The sequence below is a fragment of the Lates calcarifer genome, linkage group LG19 (genome assembly GCF_001640805.2).
Source record: "Lates calcarifer isolate ASB-BC8 linkage group LG19, TLL_Latcal_v3, whole genome shotgun sequence".
In the NCBI taxonomy this organism is placed as follows: Eukaryota; Metazoa; Chordata; class Actinopteri; family Centropomidae; genus Lates; species Lates calcarifer.
In genome coordinates, this window is record NC_066851.1 from 18,688,692 (window position 1) to 18,706,125 (window position 17,434).

At 39.2% G+C, this 17,434-nt stretch overlaps 1 protein-coding gene across 1 annotated transcript; it reads right to left on the reverse strand.

Annotated features, from left to right (window-relative positions):
• Positions 1-686: 686 nt before the first annotated feature.
• On the reverse strand, positions 687-15,761 carry LOC108902023 (otoferlin-like). The gene is given in 43 exon segments (XM_051078351.1): positions 687-1,534; positions 2,184-2,284; positions 2,605-2,783; positions 3,041-3,282; positions 3,452-3,550; positions 3,735-3,823; positions 3,943-4,085; positions 4,291-4,451; positions 4,680-4,850; positions 4,944-4,999; positions 5,001-5,072; positions 5,176-5,307; positions 5,550-5,687; positions 5,788-5,906; positions 6,770-6,842; positions 6,986-7,117; positions 7,229-7,255; positions 7,483-7,556; positions 7,703-7,895; positions 8,038-8,199; positions 8,340-8,459; positions 8,569-8,730; positions 9,738-9,872; positions 9,967-10,091; positions 10,222-10,411; positions 10,534-10,686; positions 10,803-10,919; positions 11,016-11,106; positions 11,216-11,316; positions 11,490-11,610; positions 11,870-12,053; positions 12,356-12,464; positions 13,042-13,265; positions 13,481-13,667; positions 13,767-13,829; positions 13,831-13,954; positions 14,254-14,413; positions 14,503-14,587; positions 14,690-14,752; positions 14,845-14,976; positions 15,178-15,232; positions 15,376-15,499; positions 15,746-15,761. Coding segments are annotated over 43 exon segments (5,385 nt in total). The 3' UTR covers positions 687-1,353.
• Positions 15,762-17,434: the final 1,673 nt, after the last annotated feature.

Here is a 17,434-nt window from a genome sequence, read left to right on the forward strand (position 1 = left end):
TGAATGAAGAAGATATATGTAACAGACAGAGCCAAGTGTTGGAGCCCTGTAACTCCAGACTCTATCAACCATGTTGGTGTCAGAAGTGAAAATGTTTTAAATGTTTCACCTACTTGACACTGCTTATAACTCATACAGTATAAAAAGGTATATAAGTACAGAGATGGTCAGGACTAGCAGAATGAGTTTGAAAGGGTCAGTTTATCTCTATATAAAGTATGAGTTAGCTCACAATATGTACATTTGATTTTTTTTGTCCCTGTATTTCTTCTTTCAGTCATTGCTTGTAGTGTTCTTACCTTTGTTACCTCTTGATCAAGTGAGACACACTCTGAATGGACCAGAATATATATAAGTCTTTCCTGTTTGGCTACACTGGTACCATTTTTGCTGATGGTGTCTTGTAATATCATGCTTAGTTTTTGATATTTGATGAGTTTGGGGATTTTTCTTCTTCTTCTTATAACAGCTCTTACACAAACTGAAACCATTACCATCCTATCACAATGTAATATTTGAGCAGCCTCTTTCTCTTTCTTTGTACTTTGTATCATTATTAGTAGAATTCTCAACTCTGCATAAAATGCTTCTAGGAATAAGTTAAATAATTTAAAATTGTTAAATTCAATCTATTACTAATTCTTTCTTCAGCAGGTTGATTTTGCATGCACTTGCTACTACTGCCAGTGGTTGTTTTCTCTTCAAAGCCCTGCAAAATGTGATTTTGGAACAAATCCTCTTTAGAAGCATGCACAGAGATGTATTTTTATTCTTGACAGGTTTTTGCTCTGGCTACATAACCAACACTAGCATTAATAGATGTTTACTTACCGGTCTAGAAGAAATATTGCAAGTTCAGCATCAAACTTCATTCCTTTACTCGCCATGAGCTGTCTCCAGTGGTGGAAAGCAACGCCATTGTTAACTCTTGTTTTGTTTCCATTTCTATCACTTCTTTTTTTTCTACTGAAGTTAGCATGCTAACCAGCTAGCCCCAGCTTATCCCATCTTTTAATATCACTTTGTGATGGTGAGTCACTGCAGCGTCCAGTCTGCCCTCAATCCAACATGAGATGATAAAGAAGTAGCACTGACCAAAGAGCGTATTTTGACCTCTTGCTTTATAAATCTAATGACTGAAGCTCTTGGTAAGTAAACAGCTGTTAATGCTAACGTTGGCTATGTAGCAATAGCAAAAGCTTACATATAGCACTTTAAATGAATAAATTTAGTTTCGAAAAGGCTGTGATTGAAGGGAGAGTGTAGACAGAAAGAAGGGAAGAGAGAGAGAGTTAGAAGCCATCTGGTTAGTGAAATTGCTGGAACCTTCTGAAGAAGTGTCTGAGCAACATCTCAAGCTCCCAGCATTTTCTTGACCATGTAACCAGGCATGCTGTAGAGGAAAAGAGCCAGCATGGCCAGCAGCAGGAGAGCAGTGACAATCTTGATGGCCAGCCACTTGTACTGCGTGCAGACCAAATGTTTTATGGCTTTGAAGGGAGTGAGGAACCACAGAAGGCTGGTGTCTGGCCGGCTGGAAGAACAGAAACACACGTGTTCAGTAATACAGACTTTAAGCAGCATGGAGCATTTTACTATTACTCTTTTTCTTAGTCAAATTTAAATGTAAATGTAGCTGACATTACTGAAACATAGATAAAGCAAAAGGCAAGACAGAGAAACAATTTACAGTATCTTGAGAACTTAAAGGTGACTCTGGGCAGAAATACACAAAAGATATGAAGAAACAGCAACTTACCATGTAAAGAAAGAAGATCCTAGGTAAAAGTCCAGAACTTGGTTGAAGTAAATCCGTATAAAAGTCTTTCCTCATTTCATGAAATTGCTTTCGACAGTTTTTTATGTAAATTTATCTTTCTTTATGCTTTTTTATGTATGTTTAAGTTTTCACGTTTCATGTTTATGATAGATTTATCATTTTATTTATTCATTTATTTATTATTATTTTATTTGTCATGATATATATTTTAAACTTTTGATTTCATTTGACTACTTTATGGAGTAAAGCTGGACTTTTAGTCATCAAAACTGACTGTATGTGAGTATTTGCATATGCACACATAAAGCTTAGTATTTGTGTTTCTGTGTGTATGTAGGAGGGATAAAAGTGGAAGCCAAAGAATAAACTGGAGAATGGGGTGAAAGAAAAACATCCTTCATACTTGGGTTTCTCTAGTGGGTCTGGTTCGTTGCGTCCTTCACCAGCTGGGCTTTTCTCAGCTTCCTCTCCTGTCAGAAGGTGCAGCTCTGCTTCCACTTTTCCCTGCAAAGACAAAACACAATCATAGCCATCAAGAGAGCCACCATGGTAGATACCATTGAGTGAAATATTTCATCAAATTCTTTGGTTTATGACCTGCCAATGAATGACACTGTCCTCAGCAGACCACGGTAAACATTATACCTGCTAGACATCTGTATGTTAGCACTGTCATTGTAAGCATGTTGCCACACTAGCATTAGCATTTTAGCATTTAGCTCAAAGCACTGCTGTCCCGGAGTACGGCCTCACAGAGTCACTAGCATAGCCGTAGACTCTTACTCTTAATACCAACATTTTATTCACTTTTTACTTTGACTTACCGTCAGTTCAAACTCATCCTCTTCATTCCTGGCCACAAATGGCCACCAGCCTTTGACCCTCTTCTGTTTGAAGATGGAGACCATGGGCATCTCTGCTTCATTGGTCACCATCTCAATGGTGCACTGCTTGGCAGTCTTTGCACCACGTGGGAAACGGTTCAGGTCCAGTTCAATTGCGCCTGTAAAGAAATATTATTTAACTGCAAGAAAGGTCAATTGGCAAATCTCTGTCCTCACATAAAAGGTTGGATGTGTTCCATTGTTAGATATACAAATGCATCCAGTTTGTTTGTAAAATAAATGTTCCAGTTTGCAAAAGTAGTATTTGTCCAAACAAAGCTCTGAAGTAACCTCATAAGTAACATCTGTTTGAATTCTGTGGCAGTAACAGTGATTCACGAAGCCAAAGGTTATTATAAATGACTGTCCACTGCACCTAAGAAATCATCTGCAGAGAAATGGTCAGCGTCCCACACTTGCAGGTTAAGACGAGCTGGAATCTTGTACTCTGTCTCATCCCAGGCAAACATGGACTCTTTTTTTGAGATGACGATCTTCTCTTCAGCCATGAGGTAGTCGAAGGGGTAGACAAAGCGCCAGTTAAAGTTGCCCTCCCCAGTGATGGAGTGGTAGTGGACGTCAGTGTCCTGTTTGTCCTCCTGCTGCCCTTTCAACCAACTGTTACAGGAAATGATATGGGACAATTTCACAATATTGAACAAATAAAGTATTGTTTTCCATCAGAGTTGGAAATTAAAAATGAACCCTTTTCTATTTCTATGGACTATGAAGTGGTCTTGGTCCCAAAACAAGCAAAAAAACAACAACTTATCGAGCCCATAATTACCCTCGCACAAATATATCACTAGATTTCTCGCCAGTGAAGATGTCGTCATCCTCTAGAACAACTTCATCTGTGTTCCAGATGATCACCCTCAGTTCAAACCTGGACACAAGTAAAAATGACAATTTACAGTATACGATGAAACACTGACCAAGTTCAAACAGAGCATCACTTTTTTATAGTGTATATGAATGCTCCCCATCATCCTTATGGATATAGATAATGGATGGATGAATGGATGGATAGTAAACTGACTGTTTGACCCGGTTCTGAAAAGAGGACATACTTCTTTGGTTTCCTTGGTGAAATGTCAAGTGCAGGGCCTGGGGCAGTCATGTCCTTAGGGAACATATCCACCCACATCTCAATTCTTCCCTGATCACAATTGAACACAAGAGAACTTGGTCTTAAAGGTATACAGCTACACGTTGTAAAGATGCTTGTTGAAATGTGTAGATGGTGTCAGTAGAGTTAATATGAATATATTGACATACTTGTTCAATTCCTGGTTTGTCAGGGTGGAGCAGTGGTCTTGTTTCCACGTGTTCTGGGATGAGTTTGCATCCGACCCGTGGGATATCCTCCCAGTGCTTTAACACGGTCAGAGCCAGGTGTTCATCTGTTTGCTTCTTCAAACCTGACAAACATAATCAAATAAATCCACGTTAAATGTGTGGTAATCTTAAAGTGCTATTGAAATCACACTTTCCATTTTTACATACAGTTTGGGCATTTAGTTTCTGCTTAAGACTAATTTAAAACAAGTACCACGATTAGCCATGCAGGTAATCGGTTTAAATGAGTGGAAGAAACAAAACAGTTTGAGTGAAATCATCAGATACCATTTTCATCCTCGATCTCAGTCGGTCCCATAAAGACACGGTTTTCCACCTTCACTCTTCCTCCAGGGCCATAGTGCGGCCCATCCAGTTTGCCATCCTTGCACAGTTTAGCCAGGATCTGTGTAGGTTTCATTGGGTCCCTCCAAACATTGTAACCATGGCTACAATAAAGAGTTACACGAGACATAATGCATTGAATAAAACTATCATGACTCTGCAGTATGCTAGCAAAATTATACCCACTAGACAACTTTGATTTTGCATTTTATGACATATTAGCTAACCTGAGTTGTACTTCTGCATCATCTATCCTGTGTTAAATAACTTACAAATATTTTCCCACAATCTTCCACACACTGCTACAGGGAGGTCGGCCTTTTGATTCTTACATGGCGTAGTTACATGCGATACCACATGTGGCTCTGTGTTTGCTGTAGAAACGGTTCTCGAGGTCAAGTTTGGTTTCTCCAATCAGGTCGTCAGTTCCCACCAGGTCCCAGTCGTAAATTGACACAGTCAGTGTGGAATCCATTGGGAATGTGGCCTCCACATCAAAGGATCTAAGAGGGTAAGAAATACAGCGTTTATTGGGTTTTCATTCTTAAATCTAATACATGCATAACTTTGTAAAGTCAAATAATTTTGCTACTTACTTGCCAAACAAAGGGTTCAGCTGTTTTGAGATGTAGTTCTCTTTGTCTTTGATCTCTGGTCTTTCCCAGTTTGATTGCAATGTATGGATCAGCTTTTCCATTAATGTCAGCAGGATGCAGATCAGTTGCCTGACAAAAAAAAGAATAATTTTAGTCAGAATTTTGAAAATAATCCTCTCTGTAGCTGACGTCTTCCAGGTATATTTATAAAAACACAGAATACATAGTTTACCCTGATGACATAGATGCGGACAAGGACATTAATGGGATCATTGTGAGGAATGTTCTGAAACATTCCCATGTTGGAGTCGAAGCTCATGTCTCTGGGCATATCATCTGACACTTTGTACATGCACAATGAGCCCTAAAGGAGTTGAACAAATGAATGGTTATATTGCAAAAATACTGGGAAAAACATGTTACCTATACACTGTTATATAACATGCAAAGCACTCCATACTGTCTGCAACTGTCTGTCAAAACTCATCTATGATAAGCTTGTTTTTTTAAGGAATGGCAAATACATATACAGACAACTGATGTAACTGCAGAAAAAAATATCTTAATCCTAAACTGTGTATTCTACTCTAAACCTTCTGTTCTTACTTTGAATTTCCCAACAATCCTGTCCTCATCTGTCACGTTTTGGTCGTCGTCATCACCACCCTTTCCCCTGAACAGATTAAAACTGTGAAGCCAGTCCTCAAAGTTGTCAAATTCGCTCTCCAGTTCCTTCGGATACACCTGTTTTTGTGAAAAATAAAAAATATGTATATAAAAACATGAAGTTGGGTATTAAAAGTGGAATTGTAGTCAGCATTACAGTATGTGCTGATTACAGTACCTTCAGCTCATCCAACTTCGGCTTTTTCTTCTCTAACGGGTCGATTGCCGGCTTCCTCTTTTCCTTCTTTCCTTTTCCTCTCTTGGTGCCTTTCACAGGAGAGTCATCAGGTTTGATATCTGAGTACAGGTTAGCAGTGGGGAAGAGGGAAGACGGAGGGGTGGGGGGTGAAGGAGCAGAGCACTCGAGACATGAATTCAACATGAAAGTTGCCAAAACCAGCTGTTATTGAATGCCATTGAATTGTATACTGCTGCAGTATACAGTTCAGTGGGGATACTGTGACAGGATCCTTTCAGCAGGCAGCTGTGTAGACTCTGTGCAGCTCATTAAAGACAAGCTCACAATTTGACTGGTTCTTGTCATTATCATCCACAGTCAAATCATGTCAAAGCATACAGTATGTATCATGATATGCACCATATAATACAGTGTATTACAGTGTCAAATAATAAATATTTGATTCTGTGCAGCCTCGTTGGCACAGCACAGAATCAAACATGTTTCAGATTCATTTTATATCACGACAACAAAAGCTCATCATGTCATTGCTGCACTAATTAATTGCAGTTCTTCTTTGACAACTTTCATGGCAGGCATACGGCTAATATGCTTATACGGGAGTGAAAAAGGGGTTGTCCAACGCATAGAAATTTGGATTCATGTCAGCATCTACATGGAGGCATTCTTGGAGCTACAGGGACTACGAGGTTCACTACTGCACTAGAAGAAAACAACAGAGTTAGTGAGCTCATAAAAGATGAACATGCATGCACTTAATTTGAAAAATTTTACAGTTTTCGCTCAGATTTAGCAATTCAGCAAAACACTGGACACTTTAAAAACACTGATTTGCTACTTAAGCACACAAAAGCAAATAACTTGGCACAGGGCTGACACAGAGGCACATGATAGTGGATAGTATAAAACATTGTATACAAAAACCTTAACCCAAGACTTATTTAAGGTCATCTGGTTTTACCTCCACCATCTGCAATGTCCATGTCATCTTTGTCCTCTGAGTCTGAGAGAGCTGCTTCCTGAGCCTTGAGTGCCTGAAAGATCAGAGAGCCATTTCTTTATTGAGAAACATGAGTTGATCAAGTTATGTTAAAAAAAACTTAATGAATAAAGTTTAAAAGTTACTGAAGCTGTTGACAGTAAATCAAAATGACTGTGCTAACATCCTGTTTCTCACCTCTGTCAAAGTTTCAATGGAGGCAAAATATTTGGACCACCAGTCCAACATGCTTTCATCAAGTTCCTCTTCCTCTGGCTCATCACCCTTCTTCCTCTTCTTCTTTTTCCCGTTTCCATCCTTACCATCATCCTTTTTGTACAAAAAGCAGCACACGTCTCATCAGTAAAGATTTGAGATTTCTTGAAACAACATAAAATTATAAAGTTATGAAATACAAAGCAACCACAGCGCTTTGCTTACCTCAACTTTGACCACAGCATCGGAGCACTGGGTAGAAAACCAGAATGCATAAATGTGAAATCGTGACAATATTTCTCTGTACAGGTATAAAATAATCCAGCTTTCATAATCTCCATCTGATTTGTGTTTATTCTAAACCTGTCTCTCAAGAGCTGTCTTTCAACCATGTCCTTTATGTAGGATTATTATTTAAACTGGGCCTAACTCTTTAAATAAAGGTTACATAAAATAAAATTAAAAAGAATAAAACTTACAGAGTCCAGTTTGACCACAGTTTCCATTTTCTTAAAAGCAGGCTCAGGTTCCATGTTGACAACAATAATTTCCTCTGAAAGATAAACAGATGATGGGAATGTTTATTTAAATCATCACACACTATTTATTCATAGAAATATACGGTTACAGGGTAACAGAGACTGTGTCTTCAACAATTAATGTTCCGACGTTAATCCAAAAATAGACGACAGTTTTTACCCATTGTGGAGTAGTTATTAGCCTGCTTGTCTGTCGCCCTGTAGATGAACTTCCGCAGGCTGGTGACAGCATTGGAGCCAACCAGAGTATAGCGACCAAAAGCCCTGCAGTCCACCACTCGGATGTTCAGCGGCGGGTGAAGTAGCTCATTCTCAGGGCAGATCCTGACACACAAAATCCAGAATTATAGGGACTGACAAGTTCATGTTTACAGGAATCTGTCAGCAGTACACAAAGCTTATTTTCTAATTTGTGTGGAAGGTAACTATAGGGTGATAGAATAAATATTAATTATAAATGAATAACTGAATGAATGAAATGATAACACTTCATACCACTTCAAACCACTTGACAAGGGTGCTGAAGTTGGGGTTCTTCTTGTAGTTGGGGATGAGGGCAGATTGTACTCCCTTCCCTGCACACTCAATGTCCACACGAGGCCGATCCACCTGGGCCAGATTCACCCTCTTCAGGTCTCTCAAGCCCCAGAACAAAACCTGCATGACAGGGAAGATCAACAATGTTCATATCTGCAGTTTTGGTGGTGTTTTATTCAAGCTTAGATTCAAATTTTTACATGGTCATTTTTTGGTCAGTAAATGAAATCACTGAGTAATTAGTTACAATGAAGTTTTACCTCAATCCTGTACTTGCTGAGTACTGGTCTGATCCCCAGTGGTACAGGCAGGATTGGACCACGCTCCATATCTGTAGGACCATCTATGGGAGGCAGGTCAGCTTTCCCATTGGGGCCAATCTAAGAGTCGACACAAGAAAGCATAATAACACATTTGCTTTTAATACAATGCGACAACTGTGGTCATGTAAACTCACAGCTAGACGATGTCTGCATTTCACACACTAACCTGCAGCAGTTCAAAAGCTGCCAGCATTTCTCCAGCGGTACAGTTCCCACGGTAGATCTGATAGTACTCCAGCTGTGGAGGGAAGCGTGGCGGGCCATAGTGCTCATCTGCCATCTTGACCACAGGCTTAGCAAAGGTTCTGCCCATGAAATCAGCTTTGCCCTGGAAGCATACGGCAGATAAAACCTTAAATGTCCACAACATAAAATGTGAAATCTGTTTGAGTATTTGAAAGAATGATCTTTTTGGTCTATCGTACCCAATCCATTAGTGTTTATATTATAATCTGTTGATCAAAAAAAGAAATTATCCATGGTGAAATCACTAATTGTTTGATTTGTCCTATTAGTAGGGAGAAACATGGCTTGAGATGCACATGTTTCTAGATAGACTATAGATAAAAACACTGAAGATAAAGGAGCCCAAAAGAAAAAAAAAATAAACAAAAGCAAGAGCCCTAATAACCAGTGAACTGCAAAACAGACATATTTATGTAATGTCAAAAGATCAATGAATGATTACTAAATATTTCTAAAAATACACAGTTAAATCTCTCTTGCAGTTAGTGGTTACAAAGAGTCCAAATTCTCTGTTGGCCACATACAAAAAGCACAAAATGTCACATAAAGGAATGCAACAGGTGTAAGTCCATCATCCTTATGGACTGTTTAGCATCAAGTCCATTGATATACATCTTATTCCTCTTGCATGCCTTTTAATACTATTTACTCTACACACATTACAGTGCCTCTACAGTACATCAAACCATCAGAATCCACACTCTACTTATCCAAAGGGTCATCCAAAACAATGGTGTTATTGACAGGAGCAAATATAAAATTGTCAGTCAGCAAAAGCAATCTTTAAAATGGAAGTCATATCAGGTTGATACAAACAAACGTGGTACACGTTAAACTCATACAAATCACCCCTCAGTTTTGTAGTAAAAGTATCAGAGGAACACATCATTAAGGGCATATCACACACTGGGTTTAGACTCATTAGTATTTAAGTGACATGTCTAGTCTTATATTTCAACTGAAAGACAAACAGATGAAGGTAATGAAGACGGATGAGCACAATAACACTGTTACAAACTGGAAAGTCAAGCTGTGTGAGCTATAGGCTTGCGTTAATTCAAATGGAAACTATTTCAAAACAACCCTTACCACTGTGTCTTGATCATAGATTTCAATGACGATAATAGGAGGGTCGTCTCTCAGTTCAGTGGCCTCTCCAAACAACTCCACGTTCTCAAAGACCAGCAGCTGGTCCCATGTGGGGCAGAGGGTCTCGGCCAACACCTGGAAAGAAAACAAAACATTTAAGATGAAGCAGAATCTCCTACATAATAAACCATATTTTAGGCTGACAGCTGACTTTCTTGAGTGTGTTCACCTCAGTGACTTGACTTTGTGTTGAGAAGAAGACTCTTGCAAAGGGATCAGACAGGCCTGTGCTGTCAGCAGCAAACAGGCTGCGAGCTTGGTACATGTGGACCCTCAGCTGGAAGATTTGTTTCACTGTGGAGAGGTACAGACATTCAAAAGTTAATTACTATGTAAATTAAACATCTAATTTTAGAAGGAAAGTCTTTATTTGAGACTGTAAATAAGTTAACAAGAGGAATATTGAATTGGTTGATGGTCTTACTCATGTAGGTGAGGCTGATGGGAGGTGAGGTCGGCATGCCAGGTCCTTTGGACAACTTATTTTCCTCAAATCCGTTGGGGAGGCCGTTCAGGTAGTCTTTGCGCTGCCGGTTCAGACCCAGCCACAGATAAATCTCTATCTTGGACTGCACAGTCCAACCAGCAGGCCCAAATCCTTTCTTTCCAGGGATCTTTAATATATCAGGTGAAAAAAATATTATGTCAAACAGCTTGGCTGATAAATAATTCAAAGTATATATCATATTATATCGACTACATTCAGATTATTTTATGATATTGAGTGTAAATTCACCCGGAGAAAGATCGTCTTGACTTTGCCACACTCCTTTCCCCTCTCCTCATCTATACTGGAATAAAGGATGTCTTTGGAGGGGACACGTGCATAAGCGATTCGTTTCCCATTACTTATCATCCATATGAAAACATCAGGAACACTGTGCTGAGGCTGCAGGAGGAAAAATGCTCACATTAAACATGGAATGATGGAGCAATGGAACAAGTATTTACAACAAACAACACCATTTGTGAGTGGTAGGCAAACATAAATACTGCAGATCTTACTTCATCAGCCAGAAAGCGCAGCTTTGTGAGGAAGTTCTGAGCCAGCTTGAGTTTATCTCTCACTGTGCTTTTCTTCACCTGGGACCTCATGGCCTTCGCCTGCTGGCCAATGGCCTCCTAAAGCCAGAAACAGTCCAGCATTTAGCAAGACAGGACAAATATTCACAGTCAACAAGTAGAAGAAAAGCATTGCTCCTTTATTCGTTCACGTACCACTTCTGACAAGCACAGCTTCAGTCGCTCCCTGTCAAGTTTGGTTCTTCCAGACTGATTCTGGTCCTTGTTTGCCAGGGAAATGAACTGACTGAAAGAGGAGGAGCTCGATCAGTGTGGAAATCTATATTAATCCATTCTAGTGCACAAATACAGCATGTTATTACAATGTTTGGTTAATGTTGGTAAGGATGGAGTACCTGCATCCTTGGCTGAGCTCCTCAAGGACACCACGAAGTCTGCGCTCAGGATAGGCCTTCTCTGTCTTAATGATCTCCTGCACATCATTTAGTCCATCCTCCTATGGAAGCAAGGGAAGATTCAAGTCTGCATAATAACCACAACAATACTGTTTGTTGTACACTAAGAAAGTATGTACTGTAATATACTCAACTGCCAAAATATCAATAAATAAAACTGCATTCTAAGTTTTTTAAAACTATACTCATCTACTTATCAGTGTGTGAGACTTGCCAGTTTATCTGCAACATTGTCTATAATGTTGGCATTGTACAGCCTCCTTCTCTGATCCTGCCACCAGCTCTTGATGTAGATACATGGCTTCCTCTCAAAATACGGCAGGTGGAAGTAGTTTCTGTGAATCAAAATAAGAGCAGGCTGGTGAAATGTGGCATACAAACAATGAAGTTGATGAAAAGGGAGGAGAGTCTGTAATATGCAAAAGCCTTCTTCACAAAAGAATTTTAAACTATACTTAAAATATATTTTAAAATGTAAATGCGATCCATGCTTATTAGCAGAATTGATTATGTAGAAAAACATCTTATTGGGATTTTTTTCTGAGGTAGCTTCTTGTTATTAGATCTGTCTCTCTATGATATTTCTGCCCTGACCGATCAGTGATGACAGGTTTCATGGGAGGCGTAGTTGCCACTGAAGTCAGGTCTCCATCATCGTCCATCTCCTCCTCACTGGAGTTGTGAATCAGCTCAGTTTCTTCTTCGTCACCGTTGCCTCCACCCTTCTTCCCTTTCGTTTGTGGCTTGACGACTCCATCAATCTCGTTTCCATAGTAACCTGGCAAACAGCAATGTTAATAGTTACACTATAAAATTTGCTGCATTTACAGTTCACCTTATGATAACAAGCAGGTATATCTGGGCTCCAGAACTGTTTGATTTCACATACACTAACAATAATGAGAAACTTGAATAAATTGTGGTAACTCCTATAGTGAAAGTGCACTAAGAAACTTTCATATGTTGGAACTCAGTTTTGCTACCTTAAATCTGAGACGTTTAACCAAAAACCTGCACAGAAAAATAAAAATAAACACAGCAAGATTTTAAAATTTGATGAAAGTAGATAATGAAGGATACCTATGGTGACCTCAAAGCTGATGGGCTTATCACCAATCTTTCTGTCAATCATTGTGGCCTCAAGGAACGATCCAAACAGGAAAAATTCCTCAACCTTCCCAGTTGCAGTCTGTGAAATAAACAAGTGTGAGTATCTTTTTTTTTTCAATCTTTTCAATCTCGGATGCTGCTGCAACAATGTAAATTTCCCCGTTGTGGGACTAATAAAGGATTCTCTTATCTTATCTTATCTTATCTTATCTTATCTTATCTTATCTTATCTTATCTGAATGTAAATAAACGCTGTCCCACTGCCTCCACTTTTTCCTAATTAAATAAATTTTGGAAACCAAACAAGACACCTGAATTCACTAAATTTTGACAGCTGCTGCACTTTGATAACAGATAAATAATGGATAAAGTATAAGTAGTCGTGACAATCCTGTAATACAAGCTGTTGGACAGTGAGAACTAAACCCCTGAGGACCTGTGGATACGGTCCCACTGTGCTCAATTGAATTTTCTGTGTGACTTACATTGTCTACCAACAATAAGAAGCCACATTAATGCAAACAGCATGTTAATAATGCACCAGGTGGGCTAAATAAAGACAATCAATAATTCACTATAACTGCAGCACAATGACCTGTCAGCAGGAGTAACAATTGGCTTCCCCTGCATGGCTGCCCATCCAGGCAGGGACCCACCTCTGAGATGTTGGGTACTCCCTCCACCTGCACCTCTGTGGAGCTGGTAATGTCAGGGGAGGAGGGGTCCAGGATCTCCACACCCAGGCTGATGAGCAGACGGGCTCTGAAGGACACCCCCTCTCCGAGTCCTTCATTTAACTCCTGATACTCGTCCATCAGGGTGTAGGTACGAGTGGAGCCGTACATGTTGACCCAGGCGGGTCCCAGTGTGGGAAGGAAGCCTGTGAAATACAAAATAAATATAATTTGTACCTGACAATTTGCACATTATGGATGGACAGATGTGTTTCTTACAGCACTGAGTAGATGTGACTGTAACATCAAAAAAACCTGCTTATAGTTCACAACTGTGTCAAAGTTTCTCAGTCTGATCCCATATCCAAATTCTATCTTCCAACTTCCCAAAGCAAGCTCAAAAGACCAATTAATATTTCACCTTTGTCCCCATCATTGGAAATCTTCCGTAGGTCCAGGAAGTGTGTTCCTATAGCAACGTCATTCACTTTATCAGAGTCGCGGATCTGCAGCTTCATGCGTTTGCACAGTGGTGGAAACATCTCAGTGAAAACAATTTGCTCATTCCAGATGGGCTCGTAGCAGCTCTTTTGAACTGACGTTTTCCCCTGTAATCACATATCACAATCATTTTAATTTATATTTTTATCTGGGTCCACATTACACAAACAAGAGGCAATGAATGTTTGAGACCTTCTGTTATTTACCTTCTGCCCAGCAAACTGTACTTGGACATAAGGATCAACCAGGTCCTTATTTTCTCCTATAAATGGCCTTTTTGACGTTGGCCATGATGCTGGTGTTCATTCTTGGGAGTCCCTCTGCTCTGTAGATCTTCAGGTAATAGCGAGCCCACTGCCGCTCTGCAGGTACCCCCTCAGGTATTAAGAGGTTGCTGTAACAGAAATGGGAAATGATGAAACTGGATAACAAATAATTTCATCATTTGACACACACTGCAAGGTGCTTTGTGGTGCTGAGGAAGATGCAGGATTTCCTACATTAAGTTTGCTGAAACTTGCTGAAAGTAAAATCTGTGTCAAGATTTGTATAAATATTGTGTGGATAAAGTCACCTCCATACTAACACAAATATGTTATGTTCAGTCATTTCACTACTTGGAATCTACCCAGAGTCATTCTTGAGAATTTAGTTGTGAGATTAAACAATCATGCATGATGAAAATGTATTCACCCCTCTATGTCATCTTCATCAGACTCATTGGCCTTGTGTGGAGTCTTTATAGTGTCTCCTTTAGCCACAACTGCAATATCACACTTCACGTAGCCTTTACAACCAGCTGTGATGTCGTCAGGGTCAGACAACAGAGCCCATTTGTGGTAAAACTGATGTTCTGCAAGAGAGAAAAAAAAGGAATCAAATTCTCCAAACACTTAAATATTTTTTGTAATAATGAGGCTGATTTTGTGTTGAATACTTCACCTGGCTGGGAGTAGATTGTGCCAACATCCAGTTTGAAAGTTCCAACCAGTGTTCCACTACGTAGAAGATTTTTAGAGTGGATTACCTGAGGGTGAGTTCAGGGAAATAAACAAGTTGACATTAAATACACTTGTCTTGTAGCAAACAATGAATTATGTTATACTTTTGAATGAAATCAACAACTCACAGACAACTTCAGGATTTTGTCAAACATAACATCTGGAGGGACGTGGAAGTCGAACACAAAATACTGGAAAGGAGAAAAGAGTTAGTGATAATATTGCTTATTCTCAAACAGAAATGAATGTAAACACAGTTATTATGCTGTAATGACTGACTCACTTCATTGTAGTACGGGCAGTTGGTTGATTCCTTCATTGAGGTGTACTTTTTATCCTCTCCGATCTCCACACAGACCATTGGATCCATGTTCAGTCCCACCAGCTGTCTGGCCTCAATCACGGTCACGCTGACCTGGAATCAAGTGATCAGGTGATGCAGATTGACTGACTGATCGATTGATGGATAATGTATCACAACTAAGATTAAAAATCAAAATCAACCATGCCTGTGCAAGTATGACATTAATATAATCTAAAATGACAGGCCAGTAATTCTTCAGCAGACACTATGAAAAGAAAAAACTGAGCCCATAAAAAGGTGGATTTCTCTTACTTGGTAATCTACTGGTCTTCCAGAGCTGGGCTCCATCTTTATGTCTGGCTTTGATCTATGAGACAACGAGGTGTCAGATACCAATGAGCATTTTCAGACAGATTAAGGCAAGATTAAGGCATGACAGGCATGATTAACAATGGTGATACAAAAATGTAAGCGACAGCTATACTGTATGCTCAACAGAACCACACTTGCCTCTTATTGGATACATTGGTGGTGACGGCTGTGACGGAGGCCAGTGAAACGGTGTCGGGGTCTGGTCCTCCCATGAACATGCCATCACGATCAAGATTTTCTGTCTCCAGGATAGCTGGCTCATCTGGAGAATCATATGAAGGACACGCAATAAGAACAGGTTGCAATAAAATAATGTATTTATTTTTAAAACTAAGCCACTCAAAACTTAGCGCATTTTATTCTTAAATTAATATTGTGTCTACTGTTTGAGTATGCATGAGAAACATTTTAGTGCTTTGGTTTGACAAAATGTGCTCTAGTGGGCTGAAATGGGCTGTAAGCCAGCATGTGTTTGAAATATCAGCCAGGATTTCCTTGCTTCTTTGACCTAGTCCTCCTGTCATCCATCTTAGCTACTGATACCTCCGTTTCTCTCCTCCTTGTTTCCACGGTGCTTGCTGCGCTTCATGGTGCAAGACAGTTCTTTGTGTTCTCTGTGGAAGAAATTCAAGTTGGTTTAGCATTTCATGGACAACAGTTCTGCACTTTTATGATGTAAACATTGATATAGATGTTGTTGATGCAATTACTTATGTCTGTACTATCAACTACTTGCTATTGATTAAAAACCAAAGAAATTAACTAATATTTTTTGCTTCGTTCGGCAGCCAGAACCCCACTTCTTCTTTCTGAAACCACAAAAGAGTGTAAAACCAGCACAGACTAAACCCTGACACTCTACTGTAACATCTTGTAGACTGTGCTGCCTCCAAAGAAGTCCAAGAACAACTGGAAAATGCCTAAATTATTAAGAACCTTTAAAACATTTCATGCATATTTCTTAAAAACCAAACAATACAACTCAAAGTGTCATTAAAGGACTAAAGTACTGCGTGTATGCTGACATTTTCAGAGGGGTGTCTGTGCCACCACACCCTGGTTTAGCCTTCAAAAGAGGCTTTCAATTATTTAAATCAGCTGACCTTAATACATCAATTAAAGAGGATACATTTCACACGCATTGTGAAAAATAATACACTTAATACACGCAATTAATCAGCAGAGTGCAACTCCCACAGGTGCACAATCTTAATCTAAGAAGTGTGGATTTTTTTTTTACATGATCTAGTATATTAATAATGTCCAAGACTGGTATTTTCAAAGGGATACATAAATGACCTTAAGTTCTTCATGAGAGGCTACGACTTACATTTCATTTGATTGTGTGTAATAGTTAAAAACAGAGAACAAAGTACAACAGATCCAAACTAAGCATCATATGTTTTAAACAGATGTCACAAAGACTGAAACCTTGTCAAAAACAGCTTCAGCAAAATAATGAGAAACACATCCAAGCTGTCTGTTGCACACTATAAATAATATGAAGTTTAGAATAACCAAAAAGCATGCGAATGAAAAAATAACTGCACCAGACCTTGAATCCAAAGTTCTGAATATTTCTGTAGTATGTACACAACAGAATTCAGCTCAACAACTTGACAGAACAAATATGAATCATCGAAAAGTCCCTCTTCTAAACAAAGTATTTTTCAATGTACTGTGCTGCAAAATGCTGAGGCCTAAATGCCAAAGCTTTGGGGTTCACAAGTGATCTTGTCTTAACATGATGTTGCTAAAGAAATAATAGAATTTGATTATACATACCATACAAGAAAATGATGCTCCTGTCTCCTTCCTCCAAAGGTTGCTCCCTGCGAAGGAAACAATTTTTTTTCTGCTTTTCTGAAATGGAGGCAACACTACGTAAACATTTTAGACATTTACACAGCAGTAAGAATAAGGCTACAAAGTAAACTTGTACAGAAAAGAATTGGGTTTGTCCAAGTCTGAAGTTGGGCAGGAGTGATGTGATACACCAATGAATAGTGCATGAGTGTTGAACCCGAGACTGGTAACTATAACTAGGGACTGCTGAGAGACGTCACTGTGAGCAGAGTCTGCCAATCCACATAGACTCTTAACGCAACAAAAGATATATATGCATTAACAATTTTTAAACATCTTCTACGATGGTTGCTAAAAAAAAAAATCAACCACAAATGTTTGCATGTAGGCT